Source organism: Cyprinodon tularosa, unplaced genomic scaffold (assembly GCF_016077235.1).
Source record: "Cyprinodon tularosa strain WSP-4 unplaced genomic scaffold, ASM1607723v1 ctg227, whole genome shotgun sequence".
NCBI classification, from domain to species: domain Eukaryota; kingdom Metazoa; phylum Chordata; class Actinopteri; order Cyprinodontiformes; family Cyprinodontidae; genus Cyprinodon; species Cyprinodon tularosa.
Window position 1 is genome coordinate 841587 of NW_024038846.1, and position 23709 is coordinate 865295.

At 40.3% G+C, this 23709-nt stretch overlaps 3 protein-coding genes across 5 annotated transcripts; all 3 read right to left on the bottom strand.

Moving 5' to 3' along the window:
* Positions 1 to 228: 228 nt before the first annotated feature.
* gpr85 (G protein-coupled receptor 85) lies at positions 229 to 2817 on the bottom strand. 3 transcript variants are annotated; one of them, XM_038286515.1, is made up of 2 exons: positions 2638 to 2817; positions 229 to 1549 (listed from the first exon to the last, which is right to left on the bottom strand). In XM_038286515.1, the coding sequence occupies exon 2, from the start codon at positions 1383 to 1385 to the stop codon at positions 252 to 254; it is 1134 nt and encodes a 377-aa protein (XP_038142443.1). In that variant the 5' UTR covers positions 1386 to 1549; positions 2638 to 2817; the 3' UTR covers positions 229 to 251. The 3 variants fall into 3 exon arrangements, with proteins under 3 accessions (XP_038142443.1, XP_038142444.1, XP_038142445.1); XM_038286516.1 differs by lacking the exon at positions 2638 to 2817 and adding an exon at positions 2355 to 2601; XM_038286517.1 differs by lacking the exon at positions 2638 to 2817 and adding an exon at positions 1683 to 1914.
* A 2783-nt stretch (positions 2818 to 5600) lies between these two features.
* LOC119784466 (small integral membrane protein 30-like) lies at positions 5601 to 6582 on the bottom strand. Its single transcript, XM_038286513.1, has 2 exons — positions 6213 to 6582; positions 5601 to 6127 (listed from the first exon to the last, which is right to left on the bottom strand). Exon 1 carries the CDS (start codon positions 6454 to 6456, stop codon positions 6265 to 6267), a length of 192 nt encoding a protein of 63 aa, XP_038142441.1. The 5' UTR covers positions 6457 to 6582; the 3' UTR covers positions 5601 to 6127; positions 6213 to 6264.
* An 8029-nt stretch (positions 6583 to 14611) lies between these two features.
* On the bottom strand, positions 14612 to 15739 carry LOC119784469. Its single transcript, XM_038286519.1, has 2 exons — positions 14910 to 15739; positions 14612 to 14816 (listed from the first exon to the last, which is right to left on the bottom strand). The coding sequence occupies exon 1, from the start codon at positions 15734 to 15736 to the stop codon at positions 15101 to 15103; it is 636 nt and encodes a 211-aa protein (XP_038142447.1). The 5' UTR covers positions 15737 to 15739; the 3' UTR covers positions 14612 to 14816; positions 14910 to 15100.
* Between the last annotated feature and the right edge of the window lie 7970 nt (positions 15740 to 23709).

A 23709-nucleotide genomic window follows, 5' to 3' on the forward strand; every position in this document is an offset into this window, starting at 1 on the left:
ATAAGATCCATACCTTCTCTATATTCCCATTCCATTCGGTTTCCACGTTCAGTTGGACTTTTTGACTTGATCACCCAGGCAGAGCCGCATAAACGGCAGTTCGCCCTCTACCCTCCATGAAGGGTCGTGAATAGGAGGAGCAAGAGAAAATTGGAGGTTGAAGGGGAAGGATGTAGAACAAGAGCTGTACAATTGGGACAAGCCCACATCAAGATAAATCAGGGTAATGACTAAAAACCCCAGAAAAACCATCATATAACGCAGTAGGGTTCCCTTGGTAACCTGGATTTTCTACAGTAGAGGAGGGTGGTGCTAAAGCAACGCCGAAGCTCCCTGTTGGAGAAGATGCAGATAAAAGGATTGACCCCAGCCTGGGCAAAGCTCATCCACACAGCTGCTGTAAGGTAGCCTCCGGGGACCGCAGGGCCCCTTGCAAACACACGCCAATAGCAGGCAACCAGGTAGGGCCCCCACAGAGCCAGGAAGAAAAACGTCATTATGTAGAACATCCTACTAATCCTCTTCTCCGTTTTGAACTCGTCCAGTACTAGAAGACGTCTGCGACCGGCGGCGTTGCTGTTCTGTCGGATTCCCAGCAAAGTAGGGGGGGTGGGTCCCCGGCCAAACCCGGCCAGCCAGTTGGCTGCTGCCTGCCCACTGGCACCTGGCCCGTGAAAGGTCCAGTTCTGGCTAACGGCAGGCACAAACTGGACGGGCTTCATCTTTCGGCGGTCGTGGACGAAAAAGATGAGTTTGAGGTAAACCAGCTGTGTGGCCAGGAGGATGAGCGCCAACAGTAGCATGAAGCCCAGCGAATCGTTCGCCCTGAAGGACCGGTGCTGAAACGTGCACTGATCCTCCTCCCGGATGAAGGAGTACGTCCCGACATCTAGCACCGGAGGAAAAGCCATAGCCACTGACAACGTCCACACCATGCAAATGACAGCTAAGCACGTCCAGAACGTTAGCCTCTTGGTGTAGAAGCGATGATGGGCAATCGCCAGGTAGCGGGTGACACTTACACAGAAGAGCATAAATGCCGTGTGGAAACAGGATAGCACCCCAAGGAAGGCAATCACTTTGCAGGTCAGCGTGCCATAGGTCCAGGCAGATCCATTCTTTACAGAGGTAAAGACAAAGGGGAAGCAGATAGCGGAGCGCAGGATATCCGAGGCACACAGGTCCAGCAGGAAATAGTAGGGTGCCCGGTGCAGACTTTTGTCCTTAACCAGCAGGATGGAGATCAGGAGATTCCCTACCACACCAACTCCAATGATGAAACCCAGGGAGGTCAATTTGAGGAATGTTGCAAGAGGAGAGACATTCTGCAAGATGGTGTGGTCCCCTGCATGGCTATAGTTCGCCATAGATGGAGGAGGGATCATAAATGTACTGGGATAGCTTCAGCCAAGTATCATGATCTAGAGGTGGCAGGGGGAGGTGTTTGATCCATTTGGTGGTGTGCTTTGAAGAGGTTTCCAGGCGTACAGGCAACCTCCTCTCTAAGGCATCCTTTGTTTCTTTGTCTCATCACACCTGGAAAGGATCCCTGAAAAACATCATCCACCCATCAGCACTGAGTCCCAAACAACTGCACATTCATAGTCAATAAAAAGGCACCAGTTTTCCTCCTAACAATAGGCTAATAATTTGTTTTACATTAAACATGATGGAGAATTAACCTGAATACAAGATGGGATGAGAATCAGAGACATGCAGCGGCTGATGCTCGATGAAAGTGACATAAATTCCCTTTCATGACGCCTCGGAATTTCCAGAACAAAAGATGGCAACAGCGCAGTCCAGCCTTTCCTGAGAAACGACGCATCTTTACGCGTCGGAAAGCAGAGTTTTACATTTGCAAAGGTTTATGTTGCATTTCCAGTCCGCCCTCCAACCCCTCCGCTTTATGAGTGAGAGGAAGGAGGGGGGTGCGTTTTCGGCGCAACTGTGAAACATAAAGACAAATGCAGACAAAAATAAGCAGCTCTTGCTCACACCCAACATTTCCTCTTCGGAACAGAGGAAAGGATCTCTTTATATAAAATATACATTTACGCACAATGCAACATAAACGTTAAAGTGCCTCTATTTCTCTATCATTATCAGAGGTTAAAGGGATTATACGGTAAACACTACGCGCATTAACGCATCTACTGAGCCAAACCACCATTTTCCTCAGAATCTGTGTTTTATTTTGTCTTATAATTTTTCTCTCTGATGGTTCCTCTTCAAACGGATCGAAACGGATCGAAAAAAATGAAAACAATAAGCTGCCTTTTATTAATAATATGACATACTTTCGCATTGTTTACAGCTTTTTTCGGTTATAAAAGGCATTTGATTCTACTTACGCGTTTCATCTGCGTCCTCGTAATCTTTAGGCACCCGCAGCCGATAGATTTCCATCTATTGTTTTATTATTAATATAAATAACAATCAAAGGAACGGAATAATAGTCTGTGCATCCCACTGTGAGCGGATCCGCGCCTCCATTAGACTACAATCATTTCCAAGGCTCCGCTATGAATTGGCCAGAATTGCAGCCACCAGATTAGAAGACATGGGCCACAGGAAAAAAAAAAAAAAAAAGATGAGAAGACAGACATCCGATCAAACGATCAATCAAACTCCTACCTGTTGATAATCCCAAATCGTGTTCCTCTGCTTGGTTATTTACATTGCGCACGGTCGGGTTTTTTTTAGCAGTTTTTTTTTTCTTCTTTTTTTTCATTTAGTGCCTGGCCCCCCCTTTTTTCCCTCCACGGCGAATATCCTACAGTAAACGGAGCGCAATGCGCATGCGCCCTGCATCCCTCCTATTTGTGATCCAAGACGCGTCTTGTCTCTTGTTGCAGCAGCAGCAACTCTGTCTCTCTGACGGTAACATCTGCTCAACAGGGCCACTGCTGGACGGTAACGCGTTACTACAGTATGGAGGGAAAGGATTATTGCCTGGATTTGATACAATGAGCAGATAAAACGAGAAGTGATCATTACTTTAGAAGTTTAAACTAGTTTTTTTAGACCCTGTGAATTTTTTTTTATTTAAAAGATCTTTATTTTTTTTACACTTTTCCCCAAACAGGATAGTGTTTTGCAAAAGTATTCTTATCCCCTTGATTTTTCAACATTCGGGTCTATGGATGAATAAAATACAGATGGGTGCAGGAAAGTATTTATTCTCTGCCTTTTTTTTTTTTTTTTTATTACACAATGTTATTGCAACCATCTGGCTTTAGTAGCCACATAAATATAGTCCACCTGTGTGTCATGTAGGTTATTCTCAGTATAATTACAGCTGTGGAGGGAGAAGAAGCAGATCCACAGCCAAGGTGGAAGAATGTGATTGGATAATAATTATTCAACTCCACAAATCCTTTCAATCAAAGGGGGGGGGATAGAAAAGAAAAAAATATATATATTTTTCATAAAACTGCTATATAATGTGGTATTGTCATGACTTTATGTTTTAGAGTTTTAAATATTGGTTGATTCAATTCAGTTTATTTATATAGGGCCAGTTCACAACACATGTCATCGGAGAGCACTTTACAGTTCACCAGATCATACAGTCAAATTGATTCAAAGTTTTCTGTCTAAGGAAAACCAGTTGATTGCATCGACTCATTGACTCGAATGCAATCCCTCACACCAAGCATGCTTGTAGCGACAGTGGAGAGGAAAAACTCCCTCTTAACAGGAAAAAAAACTCCAGCAGAACCAGGCTCAGTGTGATCGGCCATCTGCCTAGGACACCTGGGGTTCAAGTTACTGGGGTTACAATTCAATCTTAAGATGACCTTTTCTCTGTAAGGCATATCTTCTACCCAATAAAATAGACTTAACACTTTATTTCCTTTTTAAATATTTCCCATAGCTATTATTTTTTATTTTGTTTTTCCAGCTCTAGTTGGATAGTTTTAGCCATTCTTATGTTGATTTTCAGGTTTATATGCCTGCAGTGTTCCCTCTTTAGAACATATCATTAATATCTCCTATTGTCTACACTTCTGGAGCCATTTTCCATTCTGCAAACAACTTTCTTTTGTTTCATTTTGTAGTCCAGCTGTTTTTTTTTTTTTTTGCTTTACCATCTGCTTTTATCACATTTTTTTCTTTACTTGCTTTTATTCATCTTTTTCTCATTCTATTGTGTTGTTTAATTCATGTAAATCACTTTGAAATGTCTTTGCACTGAATTATACTATATCAATATGATTGCCTTGCCTTCCACCTTTCTCTTTGCCTTCCTCTTATTATTATTAATATCCCATTTTTATATTATTTCTACTTCAGACTCTGATAAGATATATATTATTATGGTTGTTCCTCAATCAAATTAGCTTTGCTTACATATGAGAATTTCCAGCAATCCAGTAACACAGAAAACTCCCTAATCATCACCATAAGCACATCATTTTCGAGGTGAAACCTGGTTGTGGCATTGTCATGAGTGCGTGAAACAAACAACTTCAACAATATTGTTTTCATTAAATCATGTTAAGACATTAGGCCCTATCAAAGTATAAACATTAATCTAAGTGAGAAGCCGAGGCATCACAGGACTTAAAAATTAATTTAGAGACGTTTGATTCCAGCGAGGAATTAACACAAACCAGGCCATTATTTGTAGAATTATTATTTCATCCTTTTAGGAATTTGGTTCCAACATGACATAATGTACAAGACGCTGTCATTTCATGCTACTGCAAGGGTTAAATCTCGTTGCCTGGCTAGCTTTGGTGTTGCATGGGTTCCTATGTACGTGGGACATATGCATAATTCAGAAGCACTTTGCACTTGCACAGTTCATTCTGCCTGGTCAGCATAAGAAATTCATAGGATCTGATTTCTCAACCATGTACGGCAGACCTGTGATGTCACAAGCATCATAACCGTGGGGGAACAATGACTCAATCAGCCATATGCACTCACACTCAATACATGCTGGGGAGAATGCAAGGAAAACGACTTTGGATGGAGTACTGTAATGAACAGGAATTAGCTTTTATCACACATAAGGGAAATGTCAACTTGTAACTATAACTTCCATCCTGCACAAAACTTTTTTCATTATTGTTGGTACATTTTAAAAAACCCACCTGACTTTTTTTGTCAGCCTTGTTTCATCAAATTCCAAATTCAAAAACCTTAAAGTGTCCGTTAAATTCCTTTTAAAACCACATATTTTTGCATGTCACTTTAAGGTTAGGTAATAATAGTGTGAATAGGCAAAGTAGACATTAAGTTTTACAATTCTACTCCCAAATCATCAAATACTGATGCTTGGCAAAATCCCAATTTAATTTTTAACTCCATCCCTATTCCTATTAAGGAATAACATTTCTACAACATGAAGCTGCTATCTCTATGTTATGGGATCAAAATAATGACCAGTGTTGGTTTTCCTCTAACAGGCTTTTACAAACTCATTAAGACCAACATTTTGGATTACATAACTAAAAATAAACCACTCCAGCATAGTAAACAATAGTAGCTCAATCATTTTTAATACTTAAGAGCGATTTGTTGACCTCTACCGTGGAACGCCATTTTGTAATGCTCTGCCGGAGCTCTTCAAACATACAACAAAAATGCTCTGTTTGTATTTTTTGATTAAATATGCTTCAAATATCAAGTAAAAAATAAAATCATGTTTTTCTAGCAATATTGGGGAAAAACCTCAACCCAAAAATATGTATCTTGCCCCAATAAAATGCCATTTGCATCGACATTAAAACATGTAAATAAAACTTAAACACTCAAAAAACATAGCCTTTCTCCAGGAAATGGGAAAGTTGGGGATTTTGTATAGAAATGATTGAATGAACACATACAATTAGCATTCATGGAAGTTTGATTAGGGAAGTTTATTCTTTACAAAAGGTGTAAATCAAATCTTTCAAATGAAATGTTCAACGTAAAAGCACAAAATGTAAGAAAAATGATCATTTTAGACAACGTAAGTGGAATCCGTCAAACAGTCCTTTGTTTTAAGGAAAGCAGGCAGCAGTCTTTTTGTATAAAACAGTCTGGGCCATAATCCCAATTTTGCAGTCTGCACACTTCCTGGTTGTTTCTCTCCTCCCCTCCTCGGTTTCACGTGGTTCTCCCAGCTCCTCATCTTTGGAAATATACATCAAATAAGGCACATTTCAGAGCAGAACTTGCAGGAAATGATCCGTGGTTTAAGCAGGGGGCGCATCTACCTATTGGGAAGTTTGACGCAGCATAGTGTGATTAGTTCAGGCTGTTTGATCCTCAGAGCGGCCCGTTGCGCTTCCGCGCGTACCAACCCAGGCAGGCGCAGAACCCGACCACCGTCAGGATGGTGCAGAGCAGCAGGGCCAGTGCGTCGCCCGCGTCGTAAGCCTCCGCTGCGGGGATCAAGGAAGAAAACACCAGCAGTAACACCATCACTGCACCGCCGGGAGTTCTAACTCTAGGAACCATGTTGATCACTTTCTTTATCTGTCGATGTTGACTTTCGGAAAGCAGATGCGCCTGCGTCACAGTCAGATGACAGCACAGTTTTACTTCCTGGTGCGGTCAGCCAATTGCCTCGCTTGTTCAAATGAAACAGATCATGTGGATTTTAAACGCCCATCACATATCTTCTGAATTAGAGGATATCAGGGGCGGAGCTAGATGGGGGGCCAAATCTCTGGCCACCCCTACCACCAGAGGCGTAGCCAGAAAGTTTTTATAATGGTGGCAAGGCGAAAAACTATTTACACTGAGGGGTGGCTGAAAGTGGAAAGGTGCCAGAACCTCAGGGACAATCTACCCTTCTCCAAAAGGAAAATTAAAAAACTCAACATCCATATTATACCTTTTTTTTTGTCTTTTTTCTTATTTTCTGGTGTACATGTCCACAAGGAAAAAAAACCACTAAAAACAAAATCACTCTGAGCAATTTCTCTGTCCTTAGATCCATAAAAAGCTTCAGCTCACTTCAGGAAATCACAACACAGCCAAAGAGTTTTAACATTAAAAACACTGTAGATATTTTGTAAGGAATCTCCTCACCTTTTTGTTTTTGCGGCCACAGGCTGTGGAGATTTTTCCATCGGTGGCCATGTTGTTTTGCTTCCAGGTCACAGGCGAAAACACCAATTGGGTGCATATTAATAGATGCATATATTTAAACAGCTGCGGTTTCTGGATAAAAATATATAGTGAGTAAAATTCTTTCAGGTTTGACTTGTGGGGCAGACATCTTTTCTATTTTCATTACTTACCTACTTTTATTAATAATCCTTCTGCATAAAATTGATATTTAAAAGCACTAATATCTACATAAATTGATTACTTAATAAGTTTAAGTAATATAATGAATAAGCTAATAAAATAGTTATTTATCTATGATTTCACTGAAGACTTCTAAATTACTTGCAGAGACACATTATTCTCCCTTTACCCAATAAAACACAAAATCTAGCTCTGAAAAGAGCAGGAATTCTGTACTTATCATCTATATTGTTAGCATATTGTTAAACACAGTGCTTTTTGTTGTCAATAAATTGTTAATATATGAAAATTTTAAATGATTTAAATATTAACCTTGATAGTATCTTCCATATCAGGAAACAATTTTCCAGTACAAATGATTAATTTTGCTATTTCTACAATTTAACTTTTTAATCTCCATGCCTAAAATGCCTACTCTGCTAGGCTCTGAGTTGGGACCAAATACGCCAGCATCTTCCTCCATGATACAAATTGTATGGCTTGTTGAACCATAGGAGCTTGATTTTTGCAGCATCTGTTTGTCTCTGCGTGCTCTTTCTGTGGCGCTCTGCCTGTAATTAAATCAGCTCTAGCCAAAGTAAAATATTGACCTTGTAAGGCCGTCATACCTCTGTACCTGCACTGCTTTGCAGTGAGGAGATGAATGGCCACACGCAGTCTCTACACACTGCTTCCACGTTTGAAATAATCCTCTCCCTCACCGGCTCCTGCTGGCAGTTTGGCAGACAGTTTCACGTGATGCGCACACTCATAGAAGCTTTTGTGAGTTGTGTCTGATCTGCATGCCTGCCTTCAGCGGAGCACATGGCAATTATGAGGTTCTAAAAGAGATGTTTTGCAAGAACAAATCAGATAAAAATATGTTGCGTTTGATATAATATTTGTTAATCTGTAAAGAGTATAAAAAATGTTTTCTGAAAGATCTGGCACTATATAAACTCTGCTGGTGCGCATGTATAAAATTGTCTTTATCATTATATTCCTGACAATGCAAAGTATTTCTTTTGGGGGAAAAAAAGGCTTTATGATAGCAATAAAAGCTGCAAAGGTCATTTTTCATGTAGGAAGGAGAATTAATGAATAGGAATTTATGATAGAAATAATAAATCCTTCCCAGATTTCAAAGTTCTCATTTCAATTATGCATCTCCATTCTGTTATGGCAAGCAAATGTTTACAGTTCTATTTTTCTCTCACCTGAGCTTTAGTCTAACATTAATAAAAAAAACGTTATGCACAAGCCCATTTAAAAAGATTATATATCAATCTCATTTAAGTTTTCTGAAAAATCTTCCTGACAACAAGGACATTTGCAGCTCTACATAGAAGATAAATAACCAAGAACCCACGTGATTTGCAATACGTAGGCATATTTGGACATCTCAGAGCTCCACAATGACATGTACATAGGTGTGCGATTATCATAACTGAAAAAAGAAGCCTAGCCAAAGTGCAAACCATTACAGCTCAGTATATACCAAAACAACCAGCTTTGCTCAGGCTGTTTTAAGTTGTAGACATAATCAATGCTATCGCCGCCTTACGAGGAAAAAAGTCGATAGGATTTAGGTCTTGGGATCAACACTTAGTTTAAACTCATTATTCATGTTCTCACATTAGAGGCACATTCATGGACACTGATTTTATGCCAGATGTTCAGTTCATTAATCAGCTGTCTCATTAACAGAAACAAAATCATAAAAGCATCTGAAAGCACATGGAATTCATGATTATGTGTTTTTATAGTAAAGTAGAGGTAAAAGTTTGGGAGAATTATGGATGGTTTTGAAAAAACAGCTTAAAATGAATACATACAATACATACAAACTCTGTAGTTAGAGTTGTTGTTGAAATGCTTTTCCTTTAAATCTACTGTTTAAAATAGGAAGTTCAGCAGCTCAACTACTAACATGTATGTAAGCCAAAGGGATTGTGTATACAGCTTGTCTAACACAATAACTTTGGACCTCAAAGTTTTTTGCACTCATCACATACTTGTAGCAAACAAGTCTTAAAACCGAAATTGTGTTTTTGCCTTTTAATAATCAAGCAAAAGGGTAACATAGAAAAAGAAATTGGTCTCAAGACTTTTCTGAAAAGCTCAACTAAAAATATGTGTAATTTTATAATACTAAATAACTGAAATTCTGATACAGAAAATAGAGCAGGGATGTTCTTAAAGGCCATATCTCCCAAAAGAAGATGTTTTGGCTCTGAGTCTGATATTTATCTGTGTACCACTGGCAATTTCTCATGGAACACTAGGGAGGCAAAACATTCCTGTAAATTTCCTAAAACTTTTAGTAAAATATGCATTTAAACACATCATTAATGTAGTCATTAAACTGCATTAAATATGCACTAAAATCTTTCTGATTTCATGAGCGTGTTGCGCATTATAATCAGCTGTTTATTCCGTTCTCAGACGCGATCCCCCCTTCACTCTTGAGTAGCAGGACGCTCTATGAGAAATCTTTGTTGAGGTTTGAGCCTTCATCTATTGAGTTAAGCAGCAAGAAAATAGAGCCCTAAATGGATAACATGCCAAAATACGTCACTTTCAGTGAGGCTAAACCTCTTAGGGGGTCTATGGAGCAGGGGAGGGTCATGAAGCTGGCTGCTCGATGCTGATATGTAAAAATACTTAAGGATTTTTTGACTGACAGTGGCCAGAAAGCGGAGAGATGTTCATTATAAGTCGAGACAGAAAACAGAGAATTCCTGTGTTTTTTTTTTATTTCAAAGTGCTTCACAACAGCTATTTTTAGCGTTGTAGCCATGTTTTACTATGTGTTTCAAAATTCGTTAATGCAAAATGTGATGTTTGGACTTAATTAACACCGTTGAATCTCCCCTGTTTTAGACAGCAGGAGCCACTACTGCTTTGTATACCTTAGATGGCCGTATATTTTTGGATTATTAGCCAGCTATAAGCCTCACTGATTGGCAAGGGTAATTTTTTATGTAGATTTGTGAGGCTTGTAGATTAGAATGAACCTGTCCCAGCATTTAATTCCCATTATTCCTGGCAGAGTTCCTGAACCTTTAAAAGAGAAACAGATCAATACTTAAAAAAGTAAAATACCACAACAATCTCCACACCTGCCTCTGATCACGTGCTAAGATAAAGGCCAATAGCTGCTATAGGTTAGCCCAAAATAGCCATTGCATTCTTTCAATTCTCTAGTATTAAGCTTTGAAGATTTATTTTATTTTCTTTACATCTTTTAAACTCTTTTAAAAAATCTCCCCGTCATTCTGACTCCTAGGTTCCGCCTTATGCATGTGATAAGTGTCTGTGGATTAAAAGGGCTGTGGGAAAAAGTTAATGTTTTTAATATATAATAATTTTGTGTTAATTTAATAATAATTAACTTTTTGGGAGTTGCAATGTTCATTACCATTCTCTTTTAAAAAAAATGTTTTATTGATTGTTTACTCCCAGTCTTCCCTGCCTGATTTATATGCACTTTGCGACTCCAAACCCTTCCTAATGACAAATTTTATTTTGTATTTTCACTCAAATGGGATATGTTTTACTTTGTAACCGTGTCACTCTTCCTGTCAGACCCATGAAACTCACTGAATTGCTGCAAAGTCTGCAAAGTCTATTTCAGTCAGAGCTACGCAAGCATCCTATCTCTTTTGGTTGCCTTCTAAAGAAAAATAATGCTCTGTCAGATGGTTACTTCAAATATTTTTATTGAAACTGTGCCAAACTATTTTAGAATTAATACATACATTAACCTATATGTCAAAACTTTCTGGCAAAACATTACCTTTTATCTTCTGCACTGACAGTTTTTAACCGCATACCTCGTGAAATGCTTAAATTCATTTTTAGTCAATGCAGAGGAATATAGGCAACGGGAAATCGCCAAGTCCCTGTCTATTTTTGACAGCTCTCTCTTGAGATTCCCTAAGCTACTACTGCCAGATTAGTTTAACTAGCTCAGTGGCCAGACTGGTCTGTCAAAGGGACTCTGCCATTCTATAAACATATTTGAAGTTACAATCATGATCTTCATCAACAGACTACACAGATGAAGTTTTGAGGTGCCCTTTTCCTTTTAAAAACATGTTCAAATAACTTTTTAATTGACCATCAATGACGGATTCTCTGACTGATATTAAAGCTGCCGTTAGCCGGTCACACTCCGTACCCAGGCATTGTACATTCATAGACATGACCCACTCTGCTCGGGCACTAACCCCTTTACTACAAATTAAAAGTTTTTTTTTTTTCTTAAAAAAATGACTACAATGATGAAGTTTTGAGGTCTATTTTCTCTTTTAAAAAAACATCTCAAAATGGTGTTTTGTGTTAAAATAATTTCTGGGTAATGACCATCTGACTGACGGATGTTGCAGTTGTGTTTAGCCAGAGCTCCCACTCCTCATACTGACTTAGTAAGCAGCACACACCAGCCTGCCCTAATGACCCGAGGCTCTGCTGCTTTGACACAGACTTCAAAGTACAGATACTAGGTTGAGGGAGTATTTTCTCGTTTAAAAACCTCTTAAAATGTATTTCATGTCAAGCATAAGGTATCACCAGTACTTGAGTTGAGTGGGGATGGGGGAGGATGGCATCCCCCTTCTTTAAAAAATAAACAAAAACATCCCCCTTCTTAAATGACCATCCCCCCATACCATCCCCGGTGACATTTTATTACTGAATGTGAAAAGTTCTACTATATACTATATTAATTGTAATAGCAACAATATTGCCCTTTCAGCATTTGGCAGGCTGTGGGCTTATGAGTAGCCAGAGCAAAATAAATAAGATCAAAGAAATGGCCCACCATGACAATGAAGCTGATCCCAGTGGTATATGTTTCCTCTGTATTTGTCCTTAACTACGTAGGGGTAGTGATAGCCATTCCAGTCCAGGGACTGATTGCAGTTCTACTGTAAGGTGCGTTGATCACAGTCAATGACTGGCATACCTGACATTTGACAACTCTACCATGCATATTGCTTTAGGTTAACAGACTGTATTGATTAGGCCATGTATCCTTAAAAAAATAATAAAAAATTCCACAATCCCTTTTTTTAGGCAACTAGACTACTGGGTATCGTAAACAACATTTGTACATTCATCTTCATTGGCTACTGCAGCTGTACACAAACCATACCTCAAGAGCTGAGAAAGTACTGAGTCTCTAGAGGAACCACAGCTTCTGGAAAGTAAATTTAATAAGGTGGAAATGTTACCTGGGCCAGTCTTTTGATTGAAAATGGGAAAGGGGCTAGTTTCTTTTATTTGTGTAGGTGTGGCTTCTTTATAGATGCCTCTTAAACAACCAATTGGGATTCCAGATATTATCTATTGATAGTGACGGTGACTGATACCTGATGATCTCAAATTACCAACTTTTTTTGTAGTTCCCCTTAATAAGAGCTGTGAAGATTTTTTTCTTTTTTATTCTTGCATCTTCGCAATACATGTTATTTTTTTCCCTCTCCTTTCAAGGATGGTTGAACATTCCCATGGTGTCCACATAAACATGAAACTTTCAGCCATTCTGGAAATTGTTACTATAGAGGAGCCAGACTGGACGAGATCTGTTTTCTTTCTGATTGTTATGCTTCTGTTAGGATATGTTTGTTTTAATGTCAGAAGGTGAAAATAATTTTCTTTTCAATAGAGCACATTCACAACGGGGGACAAATTTCTGATTCTCTAACTTCTAGTTTACAATGCAAGTACCCTGCTGTTTAAACAGTTCTTACTTGGACTAATTTACTGCTCTTATCTATCCTCAAATTAAGATGTTTCCTCTTCATGTTAGAATATGTTTTTCTTTATCACAAGACTGAAGAGGGAATTCTATTCCAACCAAAACAACACAGAGAATATCTCCCCGAGGATTAATTATTTTCATAAATTGGTTTATCTGAAAGCACTCCACGATGACCCTTCCTAGCAAATTCTTACTTTGCCGTGGTTCCATGCCAATATATATGCAGTTATGCTGTGAGGGACATGGCAAAAAGATCATTTAGTGCATTTCATGTTTGTGTTCAAGATGGTAAATATTTAGGACGAAAAACAAAAGTAAAGCAGATTGGATAACACAGTGTTGTACCAGGTGGACTAGCAAACTGTTAGGGACGTGGGATGAATTGAAATGCATAATAAACCTGCTAGGAGAAGAATGACCCAGTGTAATTATCTATTCATACTGCAAGCGAAGGGGGAGTAGGAGGCTGGATGCTTGAGAGTCACGCTTCTGTGTGTTACACTGACAGTTGCACGATGTTTTAAAGGGTAATGCATTCATCCTAATATTGTCTCTTTTGTTTTTGGCAGCCCCTCAGATGTGGTTTAACTGAACATTTAGTCATCTTTACTACAATGACACAATTTGTGTCATCATTTCAAATCACAGATTGCAATTTCAACCTTCCCTTCAAGCTGCATTTTACTAAGAGAATGAAACCATATTAAAAAACATCACTTTGGATACTTGGATCATATTTTGGCTTGGTAGGGTCACTGCTGTGAATTTTGTTCACATTCTGTTCTGTGAACTTGATTTTTAGATTTGCCAACAAATTCCTTGAAACCACTAAACAATAACAATGACAGCTGTGATTGATTTTCTTAAAAGAGACAGTTCTGACAAGGGAATTTACTGTAATGCAAGGAAATTAATCGTTTTTATAAAAAGTGGGTCATCAGTCTTAGACAGTGGTTCCAAAGCCGGGGTCTAGGGTCCCCTGTGACTCATAAGAAATGCTTGACATTTAAAGCTGTATTTATAAAATGCAACCTGTGATATTTCTTTATACCATATTGTTAAAAAACAAAACAAAACAAAAAACTTCAAGCAGGAATACTGATGAGAATTAACATAAATTATGTCCCTAGATATTACCAGTAAGCTATTAGGTTGTGTAGCAATTAAACAAGTGCTTACTAGCTACAATAGAATATGATAGACACCTTTTAATGTGACCCTGCAAATGAAACGGAAATGGAGCATTGAGATTCACACCATGGTCAATAAAGATAACACAATAGAAGAATAGGATATTGTGCGGTAAGACCAATTTTGTAACATTAAAAGATGTTGTATCCAAATGAGTATAATAAAGGATAACATATGAATGGGTAAATAAGCAGGGTGACTTAAAGAACTGTTCAAAATGCCTGTGTATATTTATGCATAAAAAAGGAAACTGACTATTTACACATGTAAAGAGACTGTAATAACTTTAAAGATATACATGCTGATAGATTTGGTTGGAGCAGTGATATTAGTTCACCATGATGTATGAGATCTGATGAAGTTACTCTCAGAAATGTTCATTATTATGACAGATTTCAATTTAGTATCTGTTTTGTGTGAAGGCTAGGTGCTGGACCCAAAATGCAGACAGCCAGGCTAGGAGAAAGGTGCAAAGTTTATTCTTTGGTTCACAGGCTGACAGTGAAGGAAGGTGTCTCTGGAAGCAGTGGCAGTTGGAGGTGGCAGGCAAGCTCTCAGCAGCAGTTAGAGTTGAGGGAGGTGGGTGGTGTGGCTTGGTAGCTGGAGACAGATCAGGAGCTGGATCCTGGGTAGACAGAGCACAGGTAAGATTAATTCTTCCTATTTCAAAAAATCAGAAGAGATAATTTCCACAAGGGAGAGAAGTTGGCACATCTACCAACAAACGGTGACCATCAGGCAGTGAGCACACAGGTGGCCAGGCTTCAAATACTGCTCCAGAAGAAGATTAGTCTCAGCTGTGTGCAGCCAGCAACTCCCAAGCCACACCTATTAGAGAGGGAGAGAGAGGGGGAGAGGGGACTACCTAAACTGCACATTAACAGGCTCAGACACCACAGTACCCCCCCCTTAAATGACGCCTCCAGGCGTCTTTCCAGGCTTGTCAGGAAACTCCCGGTAGAAGTCATCCAACAACTGCCGACTGAGAATGAGCCGACGGGAAATCCAAGATCGCTCCTCCAGACCGTACCCCTCCCAGTCCACGAGGTACTGAAAACCATGTCCCCGACGCCTCACATCCAAGATCTTCCGCACAATGAAGGAAGGATGGCCATCAATGGACAGGGCGGGAGGCGGGGGTTCGGCCGGAGGGCTAAGGGGACTGAAGGACACAGGCTTTAGCAGAGAAACATGGAAGGTAGGGTGAACCCTTATAGAGTCCGGCAATTTCAATCTAACAGCAGATGGATTGATAACTTTCTCCACCTCAAATGGGCCGATGTAACGGGGGGCGAGCTTCCGTGACTCCACCTGTAGAGGGAGGTCCCGTGTAGACAACCATACCTTCTGACCAGGTTGGTACAGGGGGGCAGGGGAACGATGTCTATCTGCTAGTACCTTGTTGCGTTGGGCAGAACGAGAGAGGGCTGCTCGGGTGGCCTTCCATACTGCTTGAACTCTGCGAAGATGGGCTCGAACAGAAGGCACTGCAACATTACGTTCCTGGGTGGGGAACAGAGGAGGCTGATAGCCATTAGCGGCCATGAATGGGGACATACCTGTGGCAGAGCTGACTAGGGAGTTGTGGGCATATTCTGATTAGCACGCTCCGTCTGGCCGTTGGATTGTGGGTGGTACCCAGATGACAAACTTGAGGAAGCACCAATGGCTTGGCAAAAGGACCGCCACACTTGAGAGGAAAACTGAGGGCCTCTGTCAGAAACTATATCCACAGGAATCCCATGAATCCTAAAAACATGTGACACAAGGAGGTCTGCCGTCTCAAGGGCAGTGGGTAACTTGGCGAGAGGGACAAAATGAACAGACTTCGAGAAACGGTCAACAATAGTGAGGATGACAGTGTTACCTCTAGAAGGTGGTTGACCAGTGATGAAATCCACAGCTATGTGTGACCATGGGCGGCCAGGTACAGGGAGAGGCTGTAGGAGACCAGCAGGTGGAAGGTGAGAAGCCTTACTTCGGGCGCAGACGGTACAGGCAGCCACAAACTCTCTTGTGTCCCGAGTCATGCCTGGCCACCAGAAACTTTGCTGGAGGAACAGAAGGGTACGTCGAAAACCAGGATGGCAGGTGAGTGTGGAGGCATGCCCCCACTGCAACACTTGGGAACGAGCCGTTTCAGGGACAAACAAGCGATTAGCTGGGCCACCGCCAGGATCAGGCGAGGTTTGTTGAGCTGCCCGAATTATAGACTCAATCTCCCACTGTGCAGCTCCCACAAAACAGGAGGGCGGCAGGATGGGCACAGGCTCAGAAGAAGTTGAATCAGGGGAAAACTGACGTGAGAGAGCATCAGCTTTGGTGTTTCGGGAGCCTGGGCGGTATGAGAGCGTGAAGTTGAAGCGGCTAAGGAACAGGGACCATCGAGCCTGCCGAGAATTTAGGCGTTTTGCAGAATGAAGATAAGCCAGATTTTTATGATCAGTCCAGATGAGGAATGGGTGTTTGGATCCTTCCAACCAGTGTCTCCACTCCTGTAAGGCTAACACTATAGCCAACAGCTCGCGATTCCCAACATCATAGTTCTGTTCTGCTGCAGAGAGTCGCTTGGAGAAGAAGGCACAGGGGTGAAGCTTGTTAGTCTCTGGATGGCGCTGAGAGAGGACAGCCCCCACCCCCGACTCAGATGCATCCACCTCTAGCACAAACTGTCTGGAAGAGTCAGGGTGGAGGAGCACAGGAGCACAGGTAAACAGGCACTTCAGTCTCTGAAAGGCATGCTCGGCCTCAGCTGACCAAGAGAATGGAATCTTAGGGGAAGTGAGTCTGGTAAGAGGGGTAGCTACTTTGCTATAGTCCCGAATGAACCTGCGATAGAAGTTAGCAAACCCCAGGAAGCGCTGCAGTTGTTTGCGTGAGGTGGGGGCAGGCCACTCTGCCACAGCTCTTATCTTAACTGGGTCTGGCTGAAGTTGACCCTTGGCAACAATGTACCCCAGGAAACTGACTGATGACTGGTGGAATACACATTTCTCTGGCTTAACAAATAACTTGTTCTCTAGGAGGCGCTGCAGTACTAGGCGAACGTGCTGGATGTGCTCCTCTAGTGAACGTGAAAAGATTAAAATGTCATCCAGGTACACATAGACGAACTGAGTTAGCATGTCTCGGAGAACATCATTAATGAGGGCTTGGAAGACAGCAGGTGCATTGGTAAGACCAAAGGGCATCACCAGATATTCAAAATGGCCTAAAGGGGTGTTAAATGCTGTCTTCCACTCATCTCCCTCACGTATACGCACTAAATGGTATGCGTTGCGGAGGTCGAGCTTAGAAAAGATTTGGGCATGACATAGAGGCTCAAAAGAGGGATCAATAAGGGGCAGAGGATATTTATTCTTCACAGTTATGTCATTCAGTCCTCTGTAATCTATACAGGGGCGAAGGGTTTTGTCCTTCTTCTCAACAAAGAAAAATCCAGCACCTAACGGGGAAGAAGAAGGACGGATAAGGCCTGCTGCTAGCGAGGAGTTAATGTACTGCTCCATGACCTCTTTCTCAGACCGGGAAAGGTTATACAGACGGCTGACAGGATATTTGGCACCAGGGAGGAGGTCGATAGCACAATCATATGGTCTATGGGGTGGAAGGGAAAGAGCGAGATCTTTACTAAAGACTGCAGCAAGGTCATGATAAACTAAGGGGACACTGGAAACATTGGGGGGTTCATGTGGCTGAGACTGTAGTGTGCTAGAGGTGGGAAAAGCCGCATGGAGGCAGTAAGAGTGGCAGTGTACACTCCAACTGATGATGGAGGAAGTCTGCCAGTCTATATGGGGATTATGAAGTTTTAACCAAGGGAGCCCTAAGACCACAGGGGAAACAGGGGAGGGGAGCACATTCAACTGAATCTTTTCCCGGTGGTTGCCAGAAATAACTAGGGAAATGGGTTTAGTTCGATGAGTTATGGAGGCCAAGTGTCTGCCATCTAGCGCATTAGCATTCAAGGGTTTCTCGAGAGGGATTTGCAGCTGATTTACCAGCTCAATATCAATAAAATTGTCGTCTGCTCCTGAGTCCACTAGAGCTAGACAGGGTAGAGTTACCCCTGCACTGGTAAGAGATGCAGACACATTAATACGAGTTGGAGAGCTAGGTTTTGAAAAAGTCTGGCTCACCAGGGAACTCTCCCTTACTGATGAGCCCGGTCTTTTGGGGTGTGAGGGCAGGTAACAATGAAATGACCAGTCTGGCCACAGTAAAGGCAGAGTTTAGATTGCATTCGCCGTTGGCGTTCCTCAGGGGTTAAACGAGCCCGCCCAACCTGCATGGGCTCCTCTCCTGAGCCAGACAAAGAACTATTGGAACTCGGAGGGTTAACTGGCGGACTAGAACGAGGCACAGCTTGGGAAAGGGAGAGAGGAAAAGCGGCAGCTACTCGAGCCTTGTCAGTCCTTTCTCTAGTCCTCTCCCTCAGACGGTTGTCTATACGTATTGCCAGTGAGATTAACTCATCTAATGAGCTAGGCTCTTCATGGGAAACTAACCCATCCTTAATCTGGTCAGAGAGACCATTTACAAACACAGCTCTCAACGCCCTGAAGTCCCACCCACTTTCAGCGGCTAGTATACGAAAATCTATCGAAAAGCTAGCTACTGAGGAAGTCCCCTGACGTAGGCTTAACAACCTCTTTTCGACCTCCCGACCCTTAATAGGATGGTCAAAAACACGGCGTAGCTCAGAGGTAAAATCTTCATAAGACTGAAGAGCCCCTGACTCCCCTTCCCATAAAGCAGTCGCCCATTGACTAGCCTTACCTCTAAGTAGATTGATAACATAGGCAATTCTAGAGCGATCATCAGGATAGCTGGATGGCTGCAGATCAAAAACCAGGGAACACTGTAACAGGAAACGACTACAGGAACCAAAATCACCTGAGTAATTCTCTGGGGGTGGAACAAAAGGTTCTCTAGCCATAGGTGGGGGGTGTGCTTGAGCCTGAGAAGGAGGATTACTCACTGCTGCTGGGGTTTCAGGTGGAGTTTGAGTGGGAAGCCGAGAGGCAATGTGAGCTACCTTGTGACTCAGATCCTGCAGAATGCTCATGGCTTCTGTAAGTAGCTGGTCATGCTTTCCAATTAAGATTCCTTGGTTGGAGAGGGCCTTCCGGAATTCTTCTGGGTCTGCTGGGTCCATGGTGTGGCCTGATGGTACTGTGAAGGCTAGGTGCTGGACCCAAAATGCAGACAGCCAGGCTAGGAGAAAGGTGCAAAGTTTATTCTTTGGTTCACAGGCTGAAAGTGAAGGAAGGTGTCTCTGGAAGCAGTGGCAGTTGGAGGTGGCAGGCAAGCTCTCAGCAGCAGTTAGAGTTGAGGGAGGTGGGTGGTGTGGCTTGGTAGCTGGAGACAGATCAGGAGCTGGATCCTGGGTAGACAGAGCACAGGTAAGATTAATTCTTCCTATTTCAAAAAATCAGAAGAGATAATTTCCACAAGGGAGAGAAGTTGGCACATCTACCAACAAACGGTGACCATCAGGCAGTGAGCACACAGGTGGCCAGGCTTCAAATACTGCTCCAGAAGAAGATTAGTCTCAGCTGTGTGCAGCCAGCAACTCCCAAGCCACACCTATTAGAGAGGGAGAGAGAGGGGGAGAGGGGACTACCTAAACTGCACATTAACAGGCTCAGACACCACATTTTGTTTATTTAACACATTATTTCATGACCCTAGCATCTCTAAAAAACTTGTTTAAAATTACTATCAATTTAAAATAACTATAATACTAATTATAACCTGTTTACAGTTGATGAAAATGGCCATATAGAAAAAAATGTTTTTACCCTCCTGATATTTTTTTATTTTTAAGATCATATTTTTCTTCTTTACTTTGACATTTTGACAGTCACTACTTTAATATTTAGCTTTCTCCACAGATTGTCACAAAGTTAGGACTCTGACCTCAATGTTACTTGTAGAGAGAATATTTTTTTGGTAAAATAAAATTATTACCCCTGTTAATACCCCTGTTTGCAGCTTGATATAGGTGTCAAGCAGCAAAGAACAAATACTTCCCGACCTTACTCAAGTCGAAATGTTGCCTATCTACTCTATACATTTTGCACAACTTTTTATTTCTTCTCCTTACAGTTTTGTTATGGTCTGTGGGTACTTGAAAAAATAAAACCCAACAACATTTTTTGTTTCATCCAGACATTTCATTTCTCTGTGTTTGGAGCTGGTGCTGCACCAGCTTGTTGTTCATCACATACCTCAATACAAAGTTTTTCAAGATGATGCAAAGTTAAATTTGACACTGTTGCCATTTTTTTTTTTTTTTATAAAACTAAGAAACTTAAGTCTAAGGAAGTTTTCATCCAGAATTGTAGAAAATGTTTTCCTTTTTCTCTGCATTATTTTTACATTTATACTTTAACTAGTTTAAAAAATTGTACCTTTACACTTTTACTTGAATAAACAGCCTAAGTTGATACTCTAACTTCAACAAAAGTGTTTTTAAACAGTAGGATTTAAACTTCTACTTGAGTAATAAAAATTAATACTTTCGACACACTGTTAAATAATGCCTTTAGGGTTATAATAATGCCTTTAGGGTTAATTGCATTGATATTGTCAACACATATGAAAAGAATTAGGGAAAATCTGTTTTCAGAGGCCCATTGCCAGCTTCTCCTCAAAAAGCTTCAACCCTATGCAATTAATATGTGGCTGTTAAGTCACTTATAAACAGGACCATTTAAAGCAAATTTTTAAACCCATTTCTTGTCTATTTAGGCCTCATTTGTAAAATCAGACTATTTGGTGGAATGGCACCCCACACATCTATTAACTAACAGTGATAATACATATTTTGGAAACTGCCACAGAATGATCAGGTTTCTGGTATAAGTAACAAGAAAATAATTTAATTTGATTCCGAGATGAAAACGAAATAGTTTTTATAAATAAACTTGTTTGAATGTACTTGTCTTTGCTAAGTGTGTGAGCAAAACCACAAGGGGTTCTAAAAAGATTGAAACAAGCAAAAATAGACTGGAAGGAATTTTCAAGAATGTGAGATTGCATTTCATGATTTCTTTAACAGCTTTGCTAATGACTGTCTGCAATCGAGAAAGAAAGATAATGAATATGTGCAAATGATGGAAGATGTTATATGAACGGATTTACCCTCAAGGTATTGGAGCTTTTTTCCATTCTGTAGCCATGTCAGATATGGCCGTTGGCTAAGTTCATCACGTTTATTCATAGCATGCAAGCCTCTGTGTGCGTATATTTGCAGGGGAGATTGATAGCTCATCATTTTTCCTGTCATAGTGTAAATGTCACCTCTGCTGTTGGCTCTGATAACAGAACGATCGTGCGGCTTGCTCATCGTCTGCTGTGTGTTCATTTACATTTAAAAATGGTCAAATCAGTTTTTGAATGCAAAAAAAATGAACAATAAAAACATGTATTTTAATAAAAGTTAAAGTTCTTTCTTTTTTATGTCAAATTCTGTTAGTGCAGTTTTGAAAACAAACCACAGGAGTCAGAGTGTATGATGACCCAGTGCATTAAATTACATTTTTCTTAGAGACAAGAGTAAACTTAATAAAAAAAATATCTTAATCCTTTTGTGCTGAGGCTAGAAGTGTGGTTTACTGTATTTGTTTACTTTTGTAGCTCCAAAAATCTTAGTATATAAAAAATATATATTTTTCTTTTCACTGTTTTTAAAAGTGGCTAGGTATGACAGGGTACTCACTCATTAGAATACTGTCTACACTTAATGTGATTACTATCCCACATTTGGATCATATTTACTGTTATGATTCTGGCCTTTGTGGACTTTTTTTTAGTTTCTTTTTAGGTTTTCAGTTAAACTGCTATTTTTTGTTTTCTTGGTCATTGGTTTCTTTTCTGTTTTGTCTCGTTGTAGTTGTTTTCTAGTTATATTTAAGCAGTGTTGTGTTGCTCTCTGTTGCCCCCTTGTGCCAGTCACCTTTCCCATTGCTTCTATCCACACCTGCTGCTTATCAGCTGATTAGCCAGGAGTCTTTGTAAAAGATAACAAGTCTGATTAGTCTGATTTTACAAATGAGGACAAAAGATAACAAAGACTTTGTCCAGTCTTTGTTATCTCTTCCATATATACTCCTCCCATGCAGTTTGTCAGTGCTTCATTGTTTTTTATCCTCATGTGTTTCCCCCCTGGTGTTTCCTGGTTTTGATTTCTTATTTTTTATTCCTGTATTTGTGTTTCTTTTGCCACCTGCATTCAAATTAAATCTGCAAGAACTCATCTCTGTCTCCTCAACTCTGCATTAGGGTCCTCAAACAACCTCCACCCAACCTTGACATTTTCGAGTTTTTGAAGAAAAAAAAGTACGAGTTTTAATAATAACTGCTTCCAAGAGTTGCATTGTTAGTACATTTACGTGGCTGTTGTTCTTGGCTGGTAACAAAGAGGCAATGGTACATGTAATTTTCAGGCACAAAGCATTTTAATCTGCACCGGTCCTCTTGAGCGCATTTTTTGTAAACGAAATTGTTGTTTTGCTACAGCCTATGAAGTAAACAGCACTGAAGAACAATGTGAATAAAAACTCACAGCATCACCTACACAAAATAACATCACTTGTATTTACATAAAGAGTGCATTAGTTGTAGTTTACTTTGGCACTTTTTAAAGCATGTATCAAACTTAATACTATGGGCCAAAATTTAGTTGCCATTGTAATTTATTTGGCCTTTAAAAGTCTAAAAGGGCATATCATGTCATGAGGTAGAAATTTAGATAAGTTTAGATAAGTTTAAACTAAACAGCATCACCTTATCTAAGTAATACCAAAGATTTGATGGAGTTCTTAGTTATTTTTTAACCTGAAAAAAAAAAATAGAGTAATTTCATATAGCTGCAAAAGACTTGATGATGTTGATGTGGCTTGATATAAAAATATATTTTTTAGAGGAACAAACATGTAAAGCAATGAAGCAGGTGGTTTTCATCAACTTTATGTATATCCAGCTAAATGGTGATTTAGAATGGCATGGCGAAATAAAATGGAAGGTGTTATTAAAGTTGTTGGTAACAAACATTTGCCTTACCAACTCTCAAACATTGTGGTGGGGGGGTGGTATTGGTTTGTGTTGCAGCTCCAGAATCCAAGTAACTTGTAACCACTAAGTAAACCTTGAACTCAATGTCAATTCATTAGGTGTCAAATATGTGACTGTCTGACAAATAAAGCACAAATACCCACAATCCCATCAATGTTTTTATGGACATCTGAACTATTGTATTTGATAGGTCAGATGGAAAAATCAAAATGAAATGAAATTCCTCTATTTTGCAAAAAATAAAATATTAATAATCCTGAAAAAGGATTTAATGCACTAAACAGGAGATGGAAACACATCAACAAATGGAAACACGTTTGAGTTTTCATGTAGCTAACATTTATTTATATACCATATAAATGGTTTTGTCCAGTCTCTGCTGTCTGATTTTGTCTATATTGCCCCTTTAAGTCTCAATGTGAATATCATCTGCAAGT

Excerpts from the sequence above, each read along its gene's own strand:
- LOC119784469 (XM_038286519.1), bottom strand. The coding sequence starts at position 15,736 with ATGGCCGCTAATGGCTATCAGCCTCCTCTGTTCCCCACCCAGGAACGT.
- gpr85 (XM_038286515.1), bottom strand. The coding sequence starts at position 1,385 with ATGATCCCTCCTCCATCTATGGCGAACTATAGCCATGCAGGGGACCAC.
- LOC119784466 (XM_038286513.1), bottom strand. The coding sequence starts at position 6,456 with ATGGTTCCTAGAGTTAGAACTCCCGGCGGTGCAGTGATGGTGTTACTG.